At 37.9% G+C, this 21,343-nt stretch overlaps 1 protein-coding gene across 5 annotated transcripts in view; it reads left to right on the top strand.

Moving 5' to 3' along the window:
* DNAJC5B (DnaJ heat shock protein family (Hsp40) member C5 beta) overlaps positions 1–21,343 on the top strand; it is a 121,205-nt gene that overhangs the window by 88,802 nt on the left and 11,060 nt on the right. For all 5 annotated transcript variants that reach the window (XM_066372454.1, XM_066372455.1, XM_066372457.1 and 2 more), the window contains exon 4: positions 16,905–17,118. In XM_066372454.1, the coding sequence (XP_066228551.1) occupies positions 16,905–17,118 (214 nt within the window). The remainder of the gene's footprint in view (positions 1–16,904; positions 17,119–21,343) is intronic.

The following is a 21,343-nucleotide window of genomic DNA, read 5'->3' as shown; positions in this document are numbered from 1 at the left end:
TTTTAAATTTAGAATCCACTGAGGGCAAAACTTCTGAAATTTTGTCAAACTATCTATACAGAGTAAAAAATGAAAACAATTTGAAACCCAAAGTTGTGGCACTAACTGCTGATAATAAAATACAAATTTTGGTGAGCGAAGACACAAAGGGGTAAATAATGTGTATGTAAAATTACAAGAGTTACTCTAAAAGAAAATACTAGGAATAGGTTGTAATGCACATATTTTGTCAATTGCAATCAACACAGCGTCATGTGCCATGCCAATTGATGTAGAAGTAATAATAACTACAATTTATTTGCATTTTAGTCATTTTACCGTTCTTGTTGCTATTTTAAAACAATTTTGTGAAGAAGCAAATGTTGAATACAAAAAACTTTTAGGATATTCAAAAGTTAGATGGCGTGCTCTAACACCTGCTATAGAGCATGTTCTACAATTATTTGAGCCTCTCCGTTCATATTTTCTAAGTTTAGACAAATGTCCTAAAATCTTGGAATCGTTTTTCAATAATAAAATATCTGAGATATTAATGTATTTTGTCCATAATCAAGCATCTATTTTTCACAAAACAATTCAAAAGATTGAAGGTGAAAACATTTCAGCTATGGAAGTTAGTCTTGTTTTGAATGACTTTATCCTTCAATATAAATCTCGTTTTGAAGAAAAATTTCTTCCTTTAATTATAAAAAGAAAATTGTCAGACTTAGAGGAATCAAATCTGGGCATAACAAAAAAGTTTATCAAAGAAATGCAGAATTTTTACCAGACATGTTTTCAATATATCGAAGAATGGTCTGAAAAAACATCACGGGAAATAACAGTTTTCAATGGTGTTTTTTTTTACTTCATCGCAAGTATATTGGACAGATATTGAATCCTGTCTTGAGTTTTTATCTAAAGAAATGCCAGACATCAAAACAGATGACAGGTGTCTTTTTGAAGAAATTAGAAGACTGAATGTATATTTAAATTCTGAAAATTAGTACAATGGGAAAATGAACATGTCGAAATTGATAAAAGATGGGTGGAAATATTCAGCTATTTCAAAAATAAACATATTCCATGTGAAAATTTATTTATTCTTGTTCAATTTACATTGTGTTACCCTGGAACTAACGTGGCAGTTGAAAGAGTTTTTTTAATTGCTAATGAGTTTTGGGTAAGTGAGAATCGAGATTGAATGTTGATACTCTAGCTGCAGCACTTGATGTAAAATTCAATATGAAGGATATTTCTTGTTCAGATATTTCCAATATATTGTTACAAGATGATACATTGACAAAAAATATTCATTCAATGGAAAAGTACTCATTTAGATAATATTATCTATTGATAGTTATTAACTAATAGGTAATGATGTCAGTGAAAATGGTAGTGTTAGGAACTCCAAAATTCTGCTCCTCCATGAAAGCAACTAAGTATATGAAAAAAGCTATCAGAATAAACTTTTTCAGAATCTGAAAACTAACCAACAATATGACAGAAGACACAAATAAATGGAAAGATATTACATGTTCATGGATTGAAACAATATTGTTAAAATGTTCCTATTACCCAAAGCAATCTACAGATTCAATGCAATCTCTATCAAATTTCAATAGCATTTTTCACAGAAATAAAACAAAGGATTCTAAAATGGGTATGGAACCACAAAAGAGACCAAATAACCAAAGCAACCCTGAGAAAGAAGAGCAAAGTTGGAGGCAACATGTTCCTTGATTTCAAACCCTATTACAAAGCTATAGTCATCAAAACAGTATAGTATTAGCAGAAAAACAGACATATAGATCAATGAAGAAAGCCCAGGAATGAATCTATACTTGTACAATTCAATTAATTTATGACAAAGGAGCCATGAATGTACAATGGGGAAAGGACAGTTCTCTAATCAATGGTGTTGAGAAAATGGGACAGCTGCATGCAAAAGAATGAAACTGGACCTCTATCTCACACCATACACAAAAGTTACTTCAAAATGGATTAAGGATTTGAATGTAAGGTCTGAAACCATAAAACTCCAAGAAGAAAACATAGGTGGTAGGCTCCTTGACATTGGTCTTGGCAATGATTTTTTTATTTGACACCAAAAGCAAAGACAACTAAACCAAAAATAAACATGTGGACTACATCACACTGAAATGTTTCTGCACAGTGGAGAAAACCATCATCAAAATGAAGAGGCAACAGAATGGGAGAAAATATTTGCAAACCGTATATCTGATAAAAATTTAATATCCAAAAATATATAGAACTCATACAACTAAAAAGAAAACAAAAACAGCCATCTGATTGAAAAACGAGTGGAGGATCTGAACAGTCATTTTTTTCAAAGAAGGCATACAGATGGTACATGAAAAGGTACTCAACATCACTAATCATCAGGGAAATCATCAGAGCAAGTACCCGCTGAGGGCTTTGACTAGAACCACTGTTGAGAGCTGCTGTTGGAAGTAGAAGACAAGGTTGTACAGACATTTCTCCTACATTCCAGTCCTGTTCTCCCTTCATGTCCAGAGTTCAATAGAGATTGCTGGTTTAAAAAAAAAAAAGAAGAAGAAGAAGAATGCAAAAATTTCCCCAAGAAATGCAAGGTTTCTGGGAGAGCTGCGGGTTGGGGAGGAAAAGGATTAAAATATGGCTCTCAAGATCCTAGTGCCTTGCTGCAGACTGTCAGTGGTCTACTGGGGTCAGAACTTCAAGTACTCATTCTCTAAAGTCATACTTTTATGATGATCATAGACAAATATTTCTAATATGTTTTGGACACATTTTATTTACTGTGTTTGTACAAATATTCTAGTCTGCTCTACGTTCCTAGGTAGGGTAAAGAGCTGGCTCTTAAACTAGCCATTGAAGAGAACTGTGGTGACCTGAAAAGTATCTAAAACAAAGCTCTATCACTTGGCATTTGAAATTTTCAAAATTTAAGTATTTTTAACTCTCACATTAAAAAACATATTCAAGCATAATGGCTTAACCGTCAATTATTACACATTTTTGGAAACTTATTTGCCAAGAAATCATTGAAATACAGTGGAATCACTGTCTTGACTGCCACTAGAGGTCAGCACTTGACTCTCAATGTGAGGCTATATGAGAGAAAAGAAGAACGTACCGTATTTCCCCATGTATAAGATGCACCTTTTGGGGGAAAAATTGGGGTCTAAAAACTGCGTGTGTCTTATACAGTGGTTGTAGAAGTGTGGCATTTCAAATGCCATAGATGGAACTGAGAACAAGGCAATATATAAAGACAGTGATTCGTCATCAAACACAGATGAGGACAAGCTAATGGATGGGAGTTTTGATGGTAATGAGGAGCTGTATGAATTTTATGATCAATAAAACTTGAGTTCAACAACTTTATGTAATACATTTTTTTTCCAAAATTCAGGCCCCAAAATTAAGGTGCGTCTTATACATGGGAGCATCTTATGCACGGGGAAATACGGTATCTGAAACAGATCATCATTTATGGCTCCTATTGTAATCTCATACAATCTGTCTTAAATTATGAATGTGAAACACCCAATTTCTGGGGTGAGATGCTCAGACATTCCATCTGCAAATGTGAGGAAATCATAGGGATGTGTAATGTGCCTACAGAGAGCCCTGGGTAGAAGTGCCTTGGTGGTCAAATTACTTGAATCACACACTATGGTAGCAGGTGTTCAAAAATAATTTTATAGCAGTACTGGCATCATTATTTACAATTTGAAGCCATATGGTACCCTGGCCATGCTAATTTTTTCAAATTTTTAAAAAATTATTTTATTTATTGATTTTTATGGGGGGAGGGGCGAGCCAGAAGCATCAACTCATAGTTGCTTCACTTTAGTCGTTCATTAATTGCTTGTTGTATGTGCCTTGACTGGGCAAGCCTAGGTTTTCGAGTCAGTGATCTCAGCATTCCAGGTCGAGGCTTTATCTACTACACTGCCAGAAGGCCAGGCTAACCTTGCTGTTCTGTCCCCTGACTCTATGTCCCCTGGCCCAGGGGCTCCTGCTTCCTTGAACCCCACTAAGACTCCTGTCTCAGCTTCCCCTCAGCAGCACACTGTATTAAAACTTCTTGTAAGAAGTAAAACTGTACTGGGTACAAATAAACAAAATGATTGTAGGGGATGTGAGAGACTTGGGGGGCTGATCAAGTTAAAAGATATAAGAAAGCCAGTGACACACAACATGCTTTATTTGTCAGTGCATCAACAGGATCACATGACGGGAAGTCCCTCATGACATGAGACCATTCAGAGACTGACAGCATGGGGCCACCCACAGAAGGGGAAGGGCAAAGGCACACCCAGTAGAAAGGGAGGTTGGAAACGAGGCTAACTATCTAGGCGATGTCACTCAGGGGCATAGTGAGGAGTCTCAGAATCAAAGAGCTCCAGAGAGTCTTACAACCACAGGCTGTATCTTATCAGTAGCCAGCAGATGTAGGGTGAGGTCTTGCAGGTATTATGTAAAGCAGGCAGGCTCTAAATAGCTAACAATCTGCTTGCTTAGGTTAGTTTTAAAATACTTGAATGTATAAAAATTTGAGTTTGGCATGAGTAGACTTTTGAGCTAATGTGTCTCAGTCTGCAGTAAAGAAATAAACAATGTAGGGATTAACAGATATATTTTTCTTTCTTTTTTTGCAAGAGAGAGAGAAAAAAAGAAAGGGAGAGAAATGAGAAGCATTAATTCATAGTTGTGGCACTTTCAATTGTTCACTGATTGCTTGTCGCACATGCATGCCTTGACGAGGGAAGGGTGGGGGACTCAGCCGAGCCAGTGACCACTTGCTCAAGCCAATAACCTTTGGGCTCAAGCCAGCAACCACATGTCTATCATCCCATGCTCAAGCCAGCGATGCTGATCTCAAGCTGGTGAGCCTGTGCTCAAGCTGGATGAACCCACACTTAAGCAGGCGACCTCAGGGTTTTGAACCTGGCTTTTCATAGTCCCAGGTTAATGTTCCATCCACTGCGCCACCACCTGGTCAGGTCCTAGATATATATCTTAAAAGCATTTGAGGCTAAAGAACTACTGCTAACTAGGTCATAATATGGGAGAAAAGAAGCTGAGAGGCTGAGCAGGACTTTATAAAGGGGGAAATTTTTGGACCCTGGCCCAACAAGAATGGGAATCCTGCAATTCTACTTAGACTCTACAGTGCTGCACCCCAAGAGAAAGGGCAAAAAAGAAGTAAATCATCTGTGGTTGATAATTACTTTAGTGATCCTCCCTAAACTATGTGCCCTGGTATTCACGTCCTTGTGTAGTCCTCTTGAATCTGGCTGGTTCTCTAACCTAATATAACCAATAGAACATGGCAGAAATGATGATTTACTTAAACCTTTAAAAGGATTAGCAGCTTCTACATTTGCAGTCTGGCTTATGCTAGTAGTCATCACTGAAGAAACACGACTCTCCTGAGACCACTGTGTTGTGAGGCATCCCACCTAGCCATGGGGAGAAGCAACATGGAGAAGAGAGTCCCCAGTGCACAGCGCTAGCTGAGCTCTTAGCCACAGCCAGCACTACTTACCAGCGGTCAGTGAGGCCATCTTAGAAGCAGATCCTCCAGCTCCAGTCGAGCAGTCCTAGCCAAAGCCAGATGGAGCAGGAAAACTGTCTGCGCTGAGTCCACGCCAATTACAGCATTGTGGGCTAATAAACTGCTTACTGTTTTAAGCTACTAAATTTTACTGTAGCTTTATTACACATAAATAGATGATGAATACATCAGTCTTGTATGGACTGTAACTGAACTTTGAGCCATTGACTGACCAAAAAAATCACAATCCCTAATATTGGATTAAGATGATTCCAGTTTTGCAAGTGCCTCCAGACATCTAAAAGTGGGAAATAAAAATGCTGTCTGGGGCCCTGGCCAGTTTGCTCAGTGGTAGAGCATCTGCCCAGTGTGTGGATGTCCCACATTTGATTTCTGGTCAGGGCACACAGGAGAAGCGACCACTTCTACACCCCTTCCCCTCCCCCTCCTCTCTCTCTCTTTTTTCCCCTCCCTCAACTATGGCTTGATTGATTCAAGTGCATGGGCCCCTGGCATGGCTTTGTGGAGCATCTGCCTCAGGTGCTAAAAATAGCTCAGTTGTGAGCATGGCCCCAGATGGACAGAACATTGGCCCCAGACTGGGTTCGCCGGGTGGATCCTGGTTGAGGTGCATGCGGGAGTCTATCTATCTCTCCTTCTCTCAACTTGGAAAAGAAGAAAAAGAATGCTGTCTGGTGTAAGACAATATCTTCTTAGTTCTCTATTTCTTTAAAAGTTTTAAAAATATACTATCTGGCACACAGATGATCAAGAGCACAAGTTGAGACAATATGAACAAGAATCAGCAGAAATGAGAAAACAGAAACAGAACTGTGGAAACTTCAGGTATTAAAATGATCAGAAACAGATTTAAAAATAACTATCAGGATCAAGAAGATAAATTACAGCAATGAGAATTAGCATGGAAAACTGAAAATTATGAAAAGAAACATTTCAGATTTTTAAAATAAACAAATCAATTTTATAACTAAAAAATACAAAACTAAACTGAAGGATTCAAAGTTATGGTTTAATAGGTTGGAGAGCTGACCAGAAGATAAGCTAGAATAAAATAGCCAGAAAGATTAAAAAAGGACAAAAAATAATGCAAGAAGATAAACTAGAGGATCCATTAACATGCTCTTACATAAATGTAGCTGGAGTCTGAAAGCAGAGGAGGGAAAGACTTAAGGAGAAAGCTATTTGAAAGCATAATGTATATGAATTTTCCAGGTTTACCACAAGCCAAATAAAAGCCAAGCATGATAAATAAAAAGAAATCTATATCTAAGCACATCACAAAAATAAAAACCTACTGAAATCAAAGATGGAAAGCCTTCATGGAAATCAGAGAAGGACAAATAGACTTATTACTAGTAGATTTTTCAACGGAGATAATGGAAGCCAGAACACAATGGACTGAAATCTTCAGTACAATGAAAGAAAATAATTGAAAGCTTACAATTCTATATCCAGAAAAATACTCTTTAAAAAGAAAGGTAAAGCCTGACCTGTGGTGGCACAGTGGATAAAGCATCGACCTAAAAATGCTGAGGTCGCCAGTTCGAAACCCTGGGCTTGCCTGGTCAAGGCACATATGGGAGTTGATGCTTCCAGCTCCTCCCCCCTTCTCTCTCTCTGTCTCTCCTTTCTCTCTCTCTCTGTCTCTCTCATCTCTAAAATGAATAAATTTTTTTAAAAAAGGTAAAATAAAGTTATTTTAAAGCTAAACAGAAATTGTAGGAAATCATCATCAGCAGACCTGCATCAAGAGAGATACTAAAGGGTGCTCTTAGACAGAAAGAAAATTATCCCAGGCCAAAAAAAAAAAAGAAAAGAAAATAGGAAAATAATGATAGAAAATATGTACACAAATACTAATCGTCTGAAACATCATTAAATACTAATTATATTAAATAACAATTATTGAGGGCTTAAATGACTTAGAGAATTAAAGTATATGCTACCAACAACACTTAAGTTGAAAGGAGAATAACAGTGTTAGTGTTCTTCCAAGATAAAAGTACAAAGTACATTGACATTATACATTGATAAATCAAGAATCCTGTCATCTTTAGGAGGACCACAATAGGAATAAGAAAAGAATGTGTAATTTCCAAAGCAACAAAGGGAAAAAGTAGAATAATGAAAAAGAATCAATCCAAAATAAGGCAAAATAGAGGAGGAGAGGAAATATATTTTAGATGGACAAAATAAAAAAATCCAACAATAATTATATTAAAAATAAACATAGACTAACTGCTTCAGTTAAAATAAAAAGTGTCATTGTGAATTTAAAAAACCAAAACTATATGGTATTTACCAAAGACATATCTCATATATAAGGACACAAAAAATTTGAAAATGAAAGAACAGAAAAATATATTCTATGTAGATGTCTACCCAAAGAAAGATGATATAGCTTTATTAATACCAAAAAAGACAAGAAATATTACTAGAGATAAAGAGGTATATTTCATAATAATTAAAGTTCAATTCACCAGGAATATATGAGTTGTGAATCTGTATGCTTTTAAAGAACATAGCCTAAAATATATAAAGCAAAAAGTAACAGAACTATAAGAAGAAATATGCAAACCTATAGTCATAGTGGGAAATTTTAACATACCTTACTTGATAGATCAGTAAAATGGCTACAAATATTTAAAAATTTGAGCAAAAGTTAGCAAACAAAATCAATAAGATATAATCCTATTACTTAAGAACTAAGCATTCAACAGGTACAGATAATAATCCTTTAAGAATACATGGAACATTTATAAAAATTCAACATATACTGAGGCATAAAGCAAGTCTCAAATTTTGAAGGATTTAAATCATATAGAATATGTTTCTCACTGCAAATGCAATCAAGCTAGAGAGAAAAAACAAAAAGATACCAAAAAATTCCAATATGTTTAAAAATTGGGAGGCACAATTTTCAATAACTCATGGGTAAAACAACATGCTTAAATTTAGAAAATATCTAGAACTAAATGTTTCAAATTAAAAGTTGTGGAATGCAGTTAAAGTGGCTCCTAGAGGGAAATTTTTAGATTTCAATGCATGTATTAAAAAACTGAGTCTGACATTAAATAAAAAAATAATACATATTGACCAACTTGAGTTTATCCCAGGAACACAAGCTTCACTTAACATCAATTACATTAACATAGTAAAGAAAAAAAAAACTTCTTAACAGATGCAGAAAAAGCATTTGATACAATTCAAGATCAATTTATTCTTTTTTTTTTTTTTTTTTTGCAGCACCTTAGTTGTACACTGATTGCTTTCTCATATGTGCCTTGACCAGGGCAAGTGGTAGGAAGGCTTCAGCTGAGCCAGTGACCCCTTGCTCAAGCCAGATACCTTGGGCTCAAACCAGTCACCTTGAGCTTCAAGCCAGAAACCATGAGGTCATGGCTATGACCCCATGCTCAAGCCAGTGACTTTGTGCTCAAGCCGCAGGAGCCCATGCTCAAGCCGGTGACCTTGAGGTTTCAAACCTGGGTCCTCAGTATCCCGGGCAGACACTCTATCCACTGTGCCACTGCCTAATTAGGCCATTCACTCTTAGTAAATAAGTAAAAAGAAGGGAAAAAGGATGCCTGCTATAGTCACTCTTATCTGACATCTTACTGAAGGTCTTAAGTCTTAGCCAGGACAATAAGATAAGAAAAAATGTAAGTCATATAAGAATTGGAAAGAGAAAACATCATTATTTGCAGATTATATTATTGTGTATGCAAAAAATTCAAAAGAACCTATAATTTATTAAAATTAATAAATAAGCTTAGAAGTTCTGTGGAATAAAGAGCATTAGTATATAGAAATATTTTATATCTTCATTGAATTAAGAAAAATTTTTACTCGGTGTGCTGAAGGCCCATGGTCAAGGTACATATGAGAAAGCAATCAATGAACAACTAAGGTGTTGCAACGAAAAACTGATTGATGCTTCTCATCTCTTTGTTCCTGTCTGTCTGCCCCTGTCTATCCCTCTCTCTGACTCTCTCTGTCTCTGAAAAAAAAAATTTTTTTTAATGTCTAAACCACACCCCAAAAATGAAGTTACTAGGAATAACTCTATTAAAATATATGCAAGACCTAAATGGTAAAATTACAAAACTATGAGAAACATTTAGCATTTCGAAATAAGTGGACATACTGTACAAATGTCAGTCTCCAAATTAATCTACAGAGCCAATGCAATTGCAATAAAAATCCCAATTGTGTGCATGTGTGTGTAAATTGGCAAGCTAATTTTAAAATTTGTGTGGAAATGCAGAGGGCCCAGAATAGCCACAAAACTGTTAAAAAACAATACAGAAGAACTTCCTCTTTATGGTACTAAGACATATTTAGAAGATATCATATTTAACACTGTTATTGGCTCAGAAATAGTCAAATAGACCAATGGAGCAGAATAGAGAGCCTAGAAATACAGGAAAAAGATTTAATTTTTAAAATAAGTGGTACTAGAACAGTTGCATATTTTCTTTTCTTTTTTTTTTTTTACAGAGAGAGGGATAGATAGATAGGGACAGACAGGAACGGAGAGAGATGAGAAGCATCAATCATTAGTTTTTTGTTGCGATACCTTAGTTGTTCATTGATTGCTTTCTCATATGTGCCTTGACTATGGGGCTACAGCAGACCACGTAACCCCTTGCTCAAGCCAGTGACCTTGGGTCCAAGCTAGTGAGCTTTGCTCAAACCAGATGAGCCCGCGCTCAAGCTGGTGGCCTCGGGGTCTCGAACCTGTGTCCTCTGCATCCCAGTCCGACACACTATCCACTGTGCCACCGCCTGGTCAGGCTGCATATTTACTTTTAAAAATGAAATTGCGGCCCTGGCTGGTTGGCTCAGTGGTAGAGTGTCGGCCTGGCATGCAGGAGTCCCAGGTTTGATTCCCGGCCAGGGCACACAGGAGAGGTGTCCGTCTGCTTCACCACCCCTCCCCCTCTCCTTCCTCTCTGTCTCTCTCTCTTCCCCTCCCGCAGCCAAGGCTCCACTGGAGCAAAGTTGGCCCAGGCGCTGAGGATGGCTCCATGGCCTCTGCCTCAGGCGCTAGAATGGCTCTGGTTGCAACAGAGCGACGCCCCAGATGGGCAGAGCATCGCCCCCCTGGTGGGCGTGCCGGGTGGATCCCGGTCGGGTGCATACGGGAGTCTGTCTGACTGCCTCCCCGTTTCCAACTTCAGAAAAATACAAAAAAAAAAAAAAAATGAAATTGGATATCTACCTTCTACTACTACATTAAAAAGATCAGCTTCAAATGGATCATTGACTTCCATGTGAAAGGCAAATCTATAAAGATTTTAGAGTTTACAGAACAATATCTTCCTGAATTCAGGAAAAGATGATTAATTCAGCTAAATTAAAATTAAGAATTTCTGTTAACCAAAAGGTTCCATAGAGAAACTAAAACAATGACAACCAAAACAGCCCCAGAAATGGAGACTATATATGCAATGCATATAACGGACAAAAAAAATCATATACAGAATATGCATTTTAAAAAAATCTTACAAATTAATTCTAAACATCCAACTAAAAACTAGTAAAAGATTGGCCCTGGCGGGTTGGCTCAGTGGTAGAGCGTCAGCCTGGCGTGCGGGGGGACCGGGTTCGATTCCCGGCCAGGGCACATAGGAGAAGCGCCCATTTGCTTCTCCATCCCTCCTCCTTCCTCTCTGTCTCTCTCTTCCCCTCCCGCAGCCAAGGCTCCATTGGAGCAGAGATGGCCGGGGCGCTGGGGATGGCTCCTTGGCCTCTGCCCCAGGCGCTAGAGTGGCTCTGGTCACAACAGAGCGACGCCCCAGAGGGGCAGAGCATTGCCCCCTGGTGGATGTGCCAGGTGGATCCCGGTCGGGCGCATGCGGGAGTCTGTCTGACTGTCTCTCCCCATTTCTAGCTTCAGGAAAAAAAAAAAAAACTAGTAAAAGATTAACCTAAATTTAGAGAATATCCAAAATTAGGAAATGCAAATTAAACCACAAAAGGAGATTTTTCTTTCTTTCTTTTTTCTTCAAGATTTTATGGTAAAGAGAACAATCTGTGTGCTATTTTATATTTTTCCCATGCTTACTTTTTAGAACATTTTTTATTTATTGATTTTATCTAGGAAGGAAGGGAGAGAAAGGGACAGGAACATCTATCTATCTGTTGCTGTATGTGCCCTGACTGGGGATCAAACCAGCAACCTCTGTGCTTGGGAACAATGCTCTAACCAAACCAGGTATCTGGCCGGTGTGAGATTCTCAAACATTAAAACATCTGTCAATACCAAATGTCAGACAGATGTGCATTGGAACACATATATTGGTTTCTTATATTTTCACTTGGGTGTTGCTGGAGTCCAAGAGGGCACCACGGAACCTCTAGTGTTGCATACTCTCAGGCTCCATAGTTGCAAAACTTGCCATACACCTAGGGTTACTAATCTAGGGTTTGTTTTCACCTGCAAACTCTGGTTTATAGCAATTCATCTTCCTATCAGTCATCAGTATCCTTCCCTTTGTAGCCAATATTTTTCCTAGAAAGAGTAGTCTATATCTAATATGAGCTCAGATTTTGCTTTCTTTTGCTACCTCTGCACTACATTCTGGCCCGTACACTCTCCCTCCTCCATTCTTTTGTCTTTGGCAGAAGGTGGTTTTCTTCTGGGACATTACTGGGACAATAAACTTTATGGCTGAAGGATTTTAGCAGAAAGTCAGTCAGCAATACGAAAATCTTTCAAATAGGAAGCAAAAAAAGGTGATTGGAGAAAGCAGCTGAAAATAACGTTGAGTGGGAAAAGGCAGCTGTAGACACAGCCAGGCCCGGTGGAGCTTCATGAGGCTCAGAGGCCAGCCTTCTCAAACAAGGTTTCCACTGACATTCCAACCCCATGGAGATAGATAGATTTGGACTAGAGTTGGAGCAACATGGTCAGAATTGGGTCTTAGGTAACTCAGAAAGTGGTAGAGAGTAGTAGGTATATCTCACCTGAGTGTTAGATGCTGCAAGGAAGAGAACTGGGCAGAATGTTACAATTCTTAGAATTATTCACTGCTTCAAAATAGGTAGATCTCAGCGACCTTAGGTAATCATAACTACAAATCCGTGTTTAGCCTATCTACCCCTACTGAATTCATTATGCATTTCTGTTGATAGCTGTCATTAGATTTTGAAGTGGAAATTAGAGGCATTGTTGCTATTTTTAATATCAGTTATAGCCATACCAGATTAAAAGTAGAGAGAGATTTAGAATTAAAGGCTCATATTCTGGTTGAATATTATTTCACTTTTAAGTATTAAATGAGAAACTATAAGAAAGATTTTTAAAATTAATAGGTGAGTAAAGGTACATTTAAATGTACTCCAAGCACTTCCTTTTACCCTAAATCCTAAACATGTTTTCTTGCTCTACAGACAATTCCCAAAGGGGTAGGTCGTTGATCAAGTACCTCCTTGAGCAGTTGTGTAATTTTGGCATCTGCCTCTGCTAGCCATATTTACTAAGGATTCTTCAGAGCCAAGAGTATCTGCCAAGAAGAGTCAAAATGCTGCTGGAGACCAGGAATTGGATTTGTTACAAATGGAGGTGTTCCAGCCCTCTGAATTTGCCAACTCTATTGTTAGAGGAATGTGATAAATGGTTGAGAGCATCTGCTCTTCTGAGCTGACAAAGATCCAAGCAGCTTAAAATATGACAGGAAGCCAGGCTTCTGTGGCTAAGTCTTGGGCAGTGTGTATCAGTCTACAACTGAACACTAGAAACAAAGAAATGTATATATATGTATATGTATGTATATAAAAAGAGCCATTTTTCAGGGATTTCTCTCTTTCAAAGCAGAAGTTAATAGCTCTTGCATTCGACTGGCCTGGACATAATCTCTGGAACTAGTAGGAAAAATTCTGCAATTGTGTTCCAGGATACAGAGTGAGAATTTCAGGAATACTGAGCCATTAAAATTAATATGCTTAAAGAATCCACTTGAGGTTTTTAGATGATGATTGTTGCATTATTAAAGTTTGAGGACTTCTTTCTTTCTTCCTTTCCCTTCCTCTAATTTGTAGTGGGTCATTTAAGGACATAAAGTCTAAACTTTTAGTTAAAAAAAGAGCACAGAATTTGTAACTAGAGCTTAAAAATGCTTACTGAAGAAAACCACACAACTAATATGTGTATATATTTTGTGTATATATTTTATAACAAACAAAAACAAAACAAAGAATCACCTATAATCCCAATGTGCATCTATAAGCACAATTGTGGTTACAGTATAACCTTCCATTTTCCTCTTTATTTTTCTGCTTTATTTTTCCCTCTATAAATACATAGATATAGATTCAATGGTCTGTGTGTGTATATGTATATCATAGTCACCAAAGATTTCTATATCATTAAACCCAGCAATCAATTCTTAGTTCTCATCATACATGACCTGCCAATGGCATCTGACACAGTTAATCTTCAAATACTTTGTTCATTTGGATCCCAAGATTCCATATTCTCCAGATTTTTTCTTCTGCATTTTCATCTTTCTTCTTTCAGCTCCTTTGCTGGTTCCTGCTTCCTAAAGCTTCATCTTTGGACTTCTCATTTACTCACTCTCTTGGGAATCTTTTCTCATTCCATGGCTCTAAATATTGTCTACCTGCTGAGACCTCTCAAATGTATAGGTCCTATCATTCTCACCTGAACTCCAGGCTCATAGATCTCTCTACCTCCATTTCCACTTGGAAGTCTAACAGGCATCTCAAAGGTGTCCAAAAGAGAACACCAAATCCTAGCAAACCATTTCCTACTTAGAAAAAAAATCTCACAACCTCTTTAACAGTAACTACAAATTTCCCATTGCTTAGGCCAAAACTTTGGTGTCATCCCTGATTTCTCTTTTTATTTCACATCTCACATCCAATCCAGCTAGTCCTCAAAATATATCCAGAATCCAACCAATTCTCAGGACATCCTCCATACTACCACACTGATCTGAATCACGATAAACTTCTGAAAGAATCTCCCTACTTTCACCTTTGTCCTCTCCAATGCTAAGTGGTCTTCAAACTAAAGTCAGATCACACCACTCTCCTTCTCAAAACACTCCAATGGCTTCCCATGTTACCTAGATCAAAAGCCAAATCCTTATAATGGCCTACTAACATTCTGTGTGCCTTACTTCTTTTTTTTTACAGATAGATAGGGACAGACAGACAGGAATGGAGAGAGATGAGAAGCATCAATCATCAGTTTTTCGTTGCGACACCTTAGTTGTTCATTGATTGCTTTCTCATATGTGCCTTGACCATGGGCCTTCAGCAGACCAAGTAACCCCTTGATTGAGCCAGAGACCTTGGGTCCAAGCTGGTGAGCTTTGCTCAAACCAGATGAGCCTGCGCTCAAGCTGGTGACCTCAGGGTCTCGAACCTGGGTCCTGTGCATCCCAATCCAATGTGCTATCCACTGCACCACCGCCTGGTCAGGCTGTGTGCCTTACTCTTTTAATCTAAAAATATAAAGAGGCTCACTCTTAAAAATATAAAAATTAAAAAATAATGAAAATATATAGGAAGCAGTATATTGGTGGTTAAGAGCATGTGCTCAGGATTAGATTGTCTGTGTTCAAAGAATAGCTCTAATTATTATTTGTGTGATATTGGGCAATTCATTTAACTTCTTGGTGACTAAATGTCCTTATCTGTTCAGTGGAATCATAGTATCTATCTCATAGAGTTGTGGTGAAAATTTATAACATCCTTACAATAATGCTGGCATAGAGTAAATATAAAAGTTTTTAAACATGAAAAATGGGCATTTTGTGCTATTAGCACAAGATTTCATCATAAATTCTGCAAATAAAAAATTTCTCTAATGGTTTCATGTAGAAGAATTTATAGATACCCCAAACACATCTCAAAAAGGATGAAAAATATTTTGGTTGAACAAATCTAAAACAAACCATCATTGTTTTATTCTTCTCATTTATTCCGAGCTCAAAGTTAGAATGGATTATACACCATGATTCATATTTACAAATATTTTGGTACCTTTTGAGCATTCTGATAATGAACTGTTTTATTATTCACTTACTTCTAAACCTACAACATTTTCATCCCTAAAATAGGTGGAACTTCTTTTCCAATTTATTGTATAGGTTACTTTGTAAGATATACTTTCCTGCTCTACTCACGGCCTTTATTATTGCATTAAAATGAAGCAATTTAATCTAAACGATAAAGAAAACCTTAAGGTGTATACAGTACCTACATATACCTAGGATAAGCACAGTGGGGAGAATAAGTCATGTGGTCTTTCCAGTAGATAGTCATAAAATTAACTGACTTTATAGTGGAAAAACTACTATAGATTCAGTTCTGAACATGACTTTAATCAATATGTAAATCTGTCTGTAGAGGGCCACTAGCTAGACCCTGTCAGAGCTTACCTCTTATATCCATTTTACAGGTTTTCTTATACTTGAGCATAACTGAAGAATAAAGAATACCCCCCAAGTCACCCCCACACACACAATGTAACACCTTGTGTACCCATACCCTTTACAAACTGCTTTACCGTCCACAGAGGAGAGAGGATCTTTTACTCACAAGTAAATTTCTATGGATTATTTGAAGTAAAAAGATTTGAAAAGAGGTAAAATATACATTTTAATACAAGGGAAGTCACAGTATTTGTTCAGAAAAACAAAGGGAATTTGTGGAAGATTGGTGGTGGCTCATGATGTCTATTCAAGGGAGTATAAATTAGAAAATAAGTTTTTTTTAAAATTAAATTTAATGCAGTGACATTGATAAATCAGGATACATATGTTGAGAGAAAACATCTCCAGATTATTTTGACATTTGATTATGCTGCATACCCCTCACCCAAAGTCAAATTGTCTTCTGTCACCTTCTAAGAAAATAAGTTTTGATTGTTGGGTTTAACTATTTGAATATGTAGTGTGAAGTTTGTTAATTCTGGAAAATTCTTCCAGTTCTAAATAAAATTTTGGTGTAAACTGGTCCTGATGCTGGAACTCATAAAATTCCATGCATGCTGCATGTTGAGGTGAGGTGCTGATCAGTTTCCAGGTAAAAGCAACTTCACATATTTGCCAACAGCAAGATGTCTCAGACTCAACAACCACACAGCTGAGAATCCGTTTGAGAATGTGAGAGGAGAAACAAGACTATTGTGCCTACACATTAGAATAGGAGACAAAATTTAATGAACACTGGCTTAGTCAATGCAACATCATCATCTCACAGTATTTACATGTATAAAGGACGTACAAATGAATAGTGCCCTTCCTAAATGTCATTGTAATTCTTGTCAACTAATGCTTTTCCTTACCTTTTTTTAAAGAAAGTTGGCCCTGAAACACCATCCAGACAAGAATCCAGATGATCCAGCTGCTGCTGACAAGTTTAAAGAAATCAACAATGCCCACACAATACTCACTGACACATCAAAGAGAAACATATATGACAAGTATGGATCACTGGGGCTCTATGTGGCTGAGCAATTTGGAGATGAAAATGTTAATACCTACTTTATGCTGTCAAGCTGGTGGGCAAAGGTGAATCATATTTTTTTCCTTCAAAAACAATTTCCTATTAGATCACGATATTTTTCACTCTTTTAGACTCCATCTCAAAGAAAGCCTAACCTTATATATTATTAAATTTTTGTAAATAAAAGGAGATATAGCTTCGATGGAAAGCTGTTATTTGAGGGTCGTTTTTACTTTAGCTCATCAAATGATAATAATATGCAGCATGGCTTAAAATGCTTCCAGACATTAATTACATTTGAATTTGAAGCTTCAGGTTAATTCTGACTGCCTTCTCTCCCCCCATAGTGACTAATTAAGAACTGAGTCATTGCTCAAAACCAAAAATAATTTATTAATGTGACAACTGTTTAATAAATTATTATAGGACAAATTTAGCCATGTACTTTACTATTTATATCATAGGCTACATCAGCAAACACCATACTTGGAAGAGTGTGTGGTAATTATGTCATAGGCTCACGTGGATCCTGCCATGAGGTAGTAGAGAAGGAAATGAGGGGAAAAGGTGAGAATTAAGTGGTGGAGGATGGGGAGTTGGAGAGAGGGAAAGAGAGAAAAAAGATATCAGGTCAAGAAAAGGCAACATTTTTAAGGACTTGATGCAATCAGAACTAACTTTTGACAGTAGATTTTGTGTGGTTTCTTAGGAATCCCTAGTATATGTATGTTTGGTGATGGCTTTATATTTATTTGTTTGAGTTTTAATATCCTTATCTTCTGATAAAAATGTAATTGCATATGAATCATACATATAGTTCATCAGCAAATTAATTTTTGGACAGTTTACATACATCTGAAGAGTTAACAGTTCACACATTTTGTGAAATCATATGAATTCATATTCTGGAGTTAGAATGAATAATTTAAAAAGCTGCTGATCTCCAAAAAGTTAGGTTTCATGTTTGCTTGTATTCTGATTGTGATTTTCTTCCACCAAAATATATCTTGCTAAATTGAAGAGTTTTATGTACCTAGGAAGAGATTATATTTTTGTACATAAGCATGAAGAGAGTCTGCAACATAAAGCCTCATTTGCCTTCTGCAGTCCCCATAATTCCTATTCTTGGGGATAACTAGGATTCCCACTGAAAACCTCTTTCTCTATTGTTGAAGACAGGAGGGAAACAAGTTCCTGCCAAGCAGATGCAGAACTTGGAATGAGAGCATGCGTACTGACAATATCATTTTTGATGACAGAGTGAACGTTCATATAACAATTTGGGTTTTTTGTGGGCTTGCCTAGGAACCTAACTTCCAGACATGACACTCTTTCCATAGGAAGGTATATCTGGAGTTTTAGATTATTTACAAACTAGCATCTGATTGCATATTGGAACCCACCTGCATAAAAAATAAGAATAGTTTTCTCTGCCCAGGAAGTTAACAAAATCGATCAAAATTCATAGACAAGCAGCAGATGTCCGTAGTGTGAGAGGTATGTAAAGTAATTTCTGATGTGGCTTTTTTAAAATAGGGCTACAAAAAAATTCTACCTTCCCCTTCTGCTTGTGCCAAAGTCTCATTGCACAGTTCCCATTAGAGTTGCCTGGCACACAGTGATCATGTATTAAATATGCATTGTGTGAATGAATCTGTACCGCTGGAAATATGTATTTTAAAATATTGGACACTTAATTATGCCTAGTGCTGTGCTAAGCACTGAAAGGGATAAGACAGGGTTATTTCTTCAATAGGCAATCCAGTTGGATCAACTAAAGAACAACACAGTATATAACTTAAAGGAAATTTTCAGAGAAGAGAAAAATCTGAGAACTGCATAGTAATATTTTTTAAAAAGACAAAAGTAGGTAAAGAAAAAAGGAGCCTGTATACAACTATATGGAGCAATGAATTGATGCATTTGTCTCAAAAACAAAAAAATGAGAAGAAAAGAAAGGAGGAGTTTGCTGGGGCAATGATTCAGCATTACTGCAGGAGGGTCTTGGAAGTAGCTGGTGAGGAGTAGGGTGTTGCAGTTTTATTTCCAGAGTACTCTATCTAGATCTATGAAAATGTAGAGCATTCAGAGCAGAAAGATTCTAGGTGTGAGGGTGTGACTAAAGCTCCTCACTCTGAGCCACCCATAGGCCCCACCCCACCAGAGTCAGAAAGATGGAATCCTGGGCTGGGAAGCTGGAATGGACCAGGTGAGTTCATCAGTGTAAAACTGTGATGGCGAACCTATGACATGCATGTCAGCACTGACACGCGGCCGCATACCAGAGAAGTGGGGGTCGCATGCCGAGAAGACGTTTCATCCTCAGCTCCCGCACAGCCAGGTGCAGTAGCTGAGAATAAAACATTTGCTGTAGTGTAGACACTCCATGCCGGAGGTCTGTAGGCCAAAACAACAGAACTCCAGCACAGAACGTGTAGTTCTGGGACTTCCAGTTAGGCCATTAGGGGATCTTTGACCTCACTTCCGACTGGCAGAGCAGGGAGCAGCGGAATGCCACGGGGGACACATCTCTGGGGGCCCTGTGATCGCCATTACCAGCAACCACATAACCACAGCAACCATCATCCAATCTACTGTTCTGGGGTGTCGTGGATTTCTAATTGACCATCATTACTGAGATAAGTGAGGGGGAGGCTGGGAGAGGCAAGGGCCTTCCTATGGGTGCCATTTCCCGCCATTAGAAATAGTGGCAGCCATCTTAATTTACATAAGATGCAACTTGCAGAATTTTAAGACAGCATCTGGGCTCAGGTGCTTGTTGACCTGAGGTCAAAGCTTGAGAATCTGGAAAGATGCCGCTTGGAGAATCAAGAGGAGTACCACTATGAACAGGAAATTTGGAGTGCCTGGAACTGATTACCAGACACTTTTAGCACCCTGAAGAATATAGCAATGGCTTTACTCACAATTTTTCCCTCTACGTACTTTTATTTTTTTATTTTTTTTTATTTTTCTGTATTTTTCTGAAGCTGGAAATGGGGAGAGACAGTCAGACAGACTCCCGCATGCGCCCAACCGGGATCCACCCGGCACGCCCACCAGGGGGCGACGCTCTGCCCACCAGGGGGCGATGCTCTGCCCACCAGGGGGCGATGCTCTGCCCCTCTGGGGCGTTGCTCTGCCGCGACCAGAGCCACTCTAGCGCCTGGGGCAGAGGCCAAGGAGCCATCCCCAGTGCCCAGGCCATCTTTGCTCCAATGGAGCCTCGGCTGCGGGAGGGGAAGAGAGAGACAGAGAGGAAGTAGAGGGGGAGGGGTGGAGAAGCAGATGGGCGCTTCTCCTGTGTGCCCTGGCCGGGAATCGAACCCGGGACTTCTGCATGCCAGGCCGACGCTCTACCACTGAGCCAATCGGCCAGGGCCTACCCTCTACGTACTTTTGTGAGACCTTATTCTCAGCATTAAATAATATCAAAACCATCAAAAGAAACAGATTGACAGATGAAGTTAGTAGCACTTGCTTGGGCTTGAAGTGTACAAAATACCAACCTTCAATTGAAGATTTAGCCAATGAAATTCAGCAACAAAAAATGTTACTAATAGGCAGGTTAGTTAAAGAATTCCCCCTCTCCTTCACTTATCTTAGTTCACGGCACCCCATACAAGTTAATATCAAGACTAACAAAAGAAACCGACTGACAGATAAACAAAGAAGTCACTAAGCAGGTAAGTTAAATAATTAGTTTTTGGTTTATTAAATACAGTTATATATTACAGTTATACATTTTTGTTATTTAAACTATAAATATTGTGAAATTATGGTTTTTTTCTCAAAGTGACACCCTACTCAAGTTATGCTTGGTTTTTTGGCGAATTTTGACAGACCAAGCTCAAAGATTGCCCATCACTGGTGTAAAAAATGCCTCCTTTCATCTCTGAAGAACTGCAGACACTGGCAGTGATCTTTACCCTCTTTGTTCTTTTTATTAAATAAAATCTGCATTCTGACTCAAAGATATATAAACTACTTTCTATTTCAAATAATATTTTTAATAAAGTCATAAATTTATTTTGCTCAGTTAACAAAAATTGGTTTATTTTAACCTCAGGTTGGGGGTTTGGAGAGTTTCTTTTCATCTTTAGTTATGGTAAACTTATATGCCTGTGGGAATCCTGGTGCTGTTTACTAGGAGGAACAAATCATCTGTTTACCTATTACTTTATACATTCATTGATTCAGTAGGTAATTATTAAGTGTCTACCTCATGCCAGGTCCTAAGTGCTTAGGTAAGAGGAATTGAAAAATGACTAACATTTAGCTCTAGACTTT

Source organism: Saccopteryx leptura, chromosome 3, assembly GCF_036850995.1.
Source record: "Saccopteryx leptura isolate mSacLep1 chromosome 3, mSacLep1_pri_phased_curated, whole genome shotgun sequence".
NCBI lineage: Eukaryota > Metazoa > Chordata > Mammalia > Chiroptera > Emballonuridae > Saccopteryx > Saccopteryx leptura.
The sequence above is the reverse complement of the archived record's forward strand: the minus strand, read 5'-3'. Positions and strand labels throughout refer to the sequence as shown.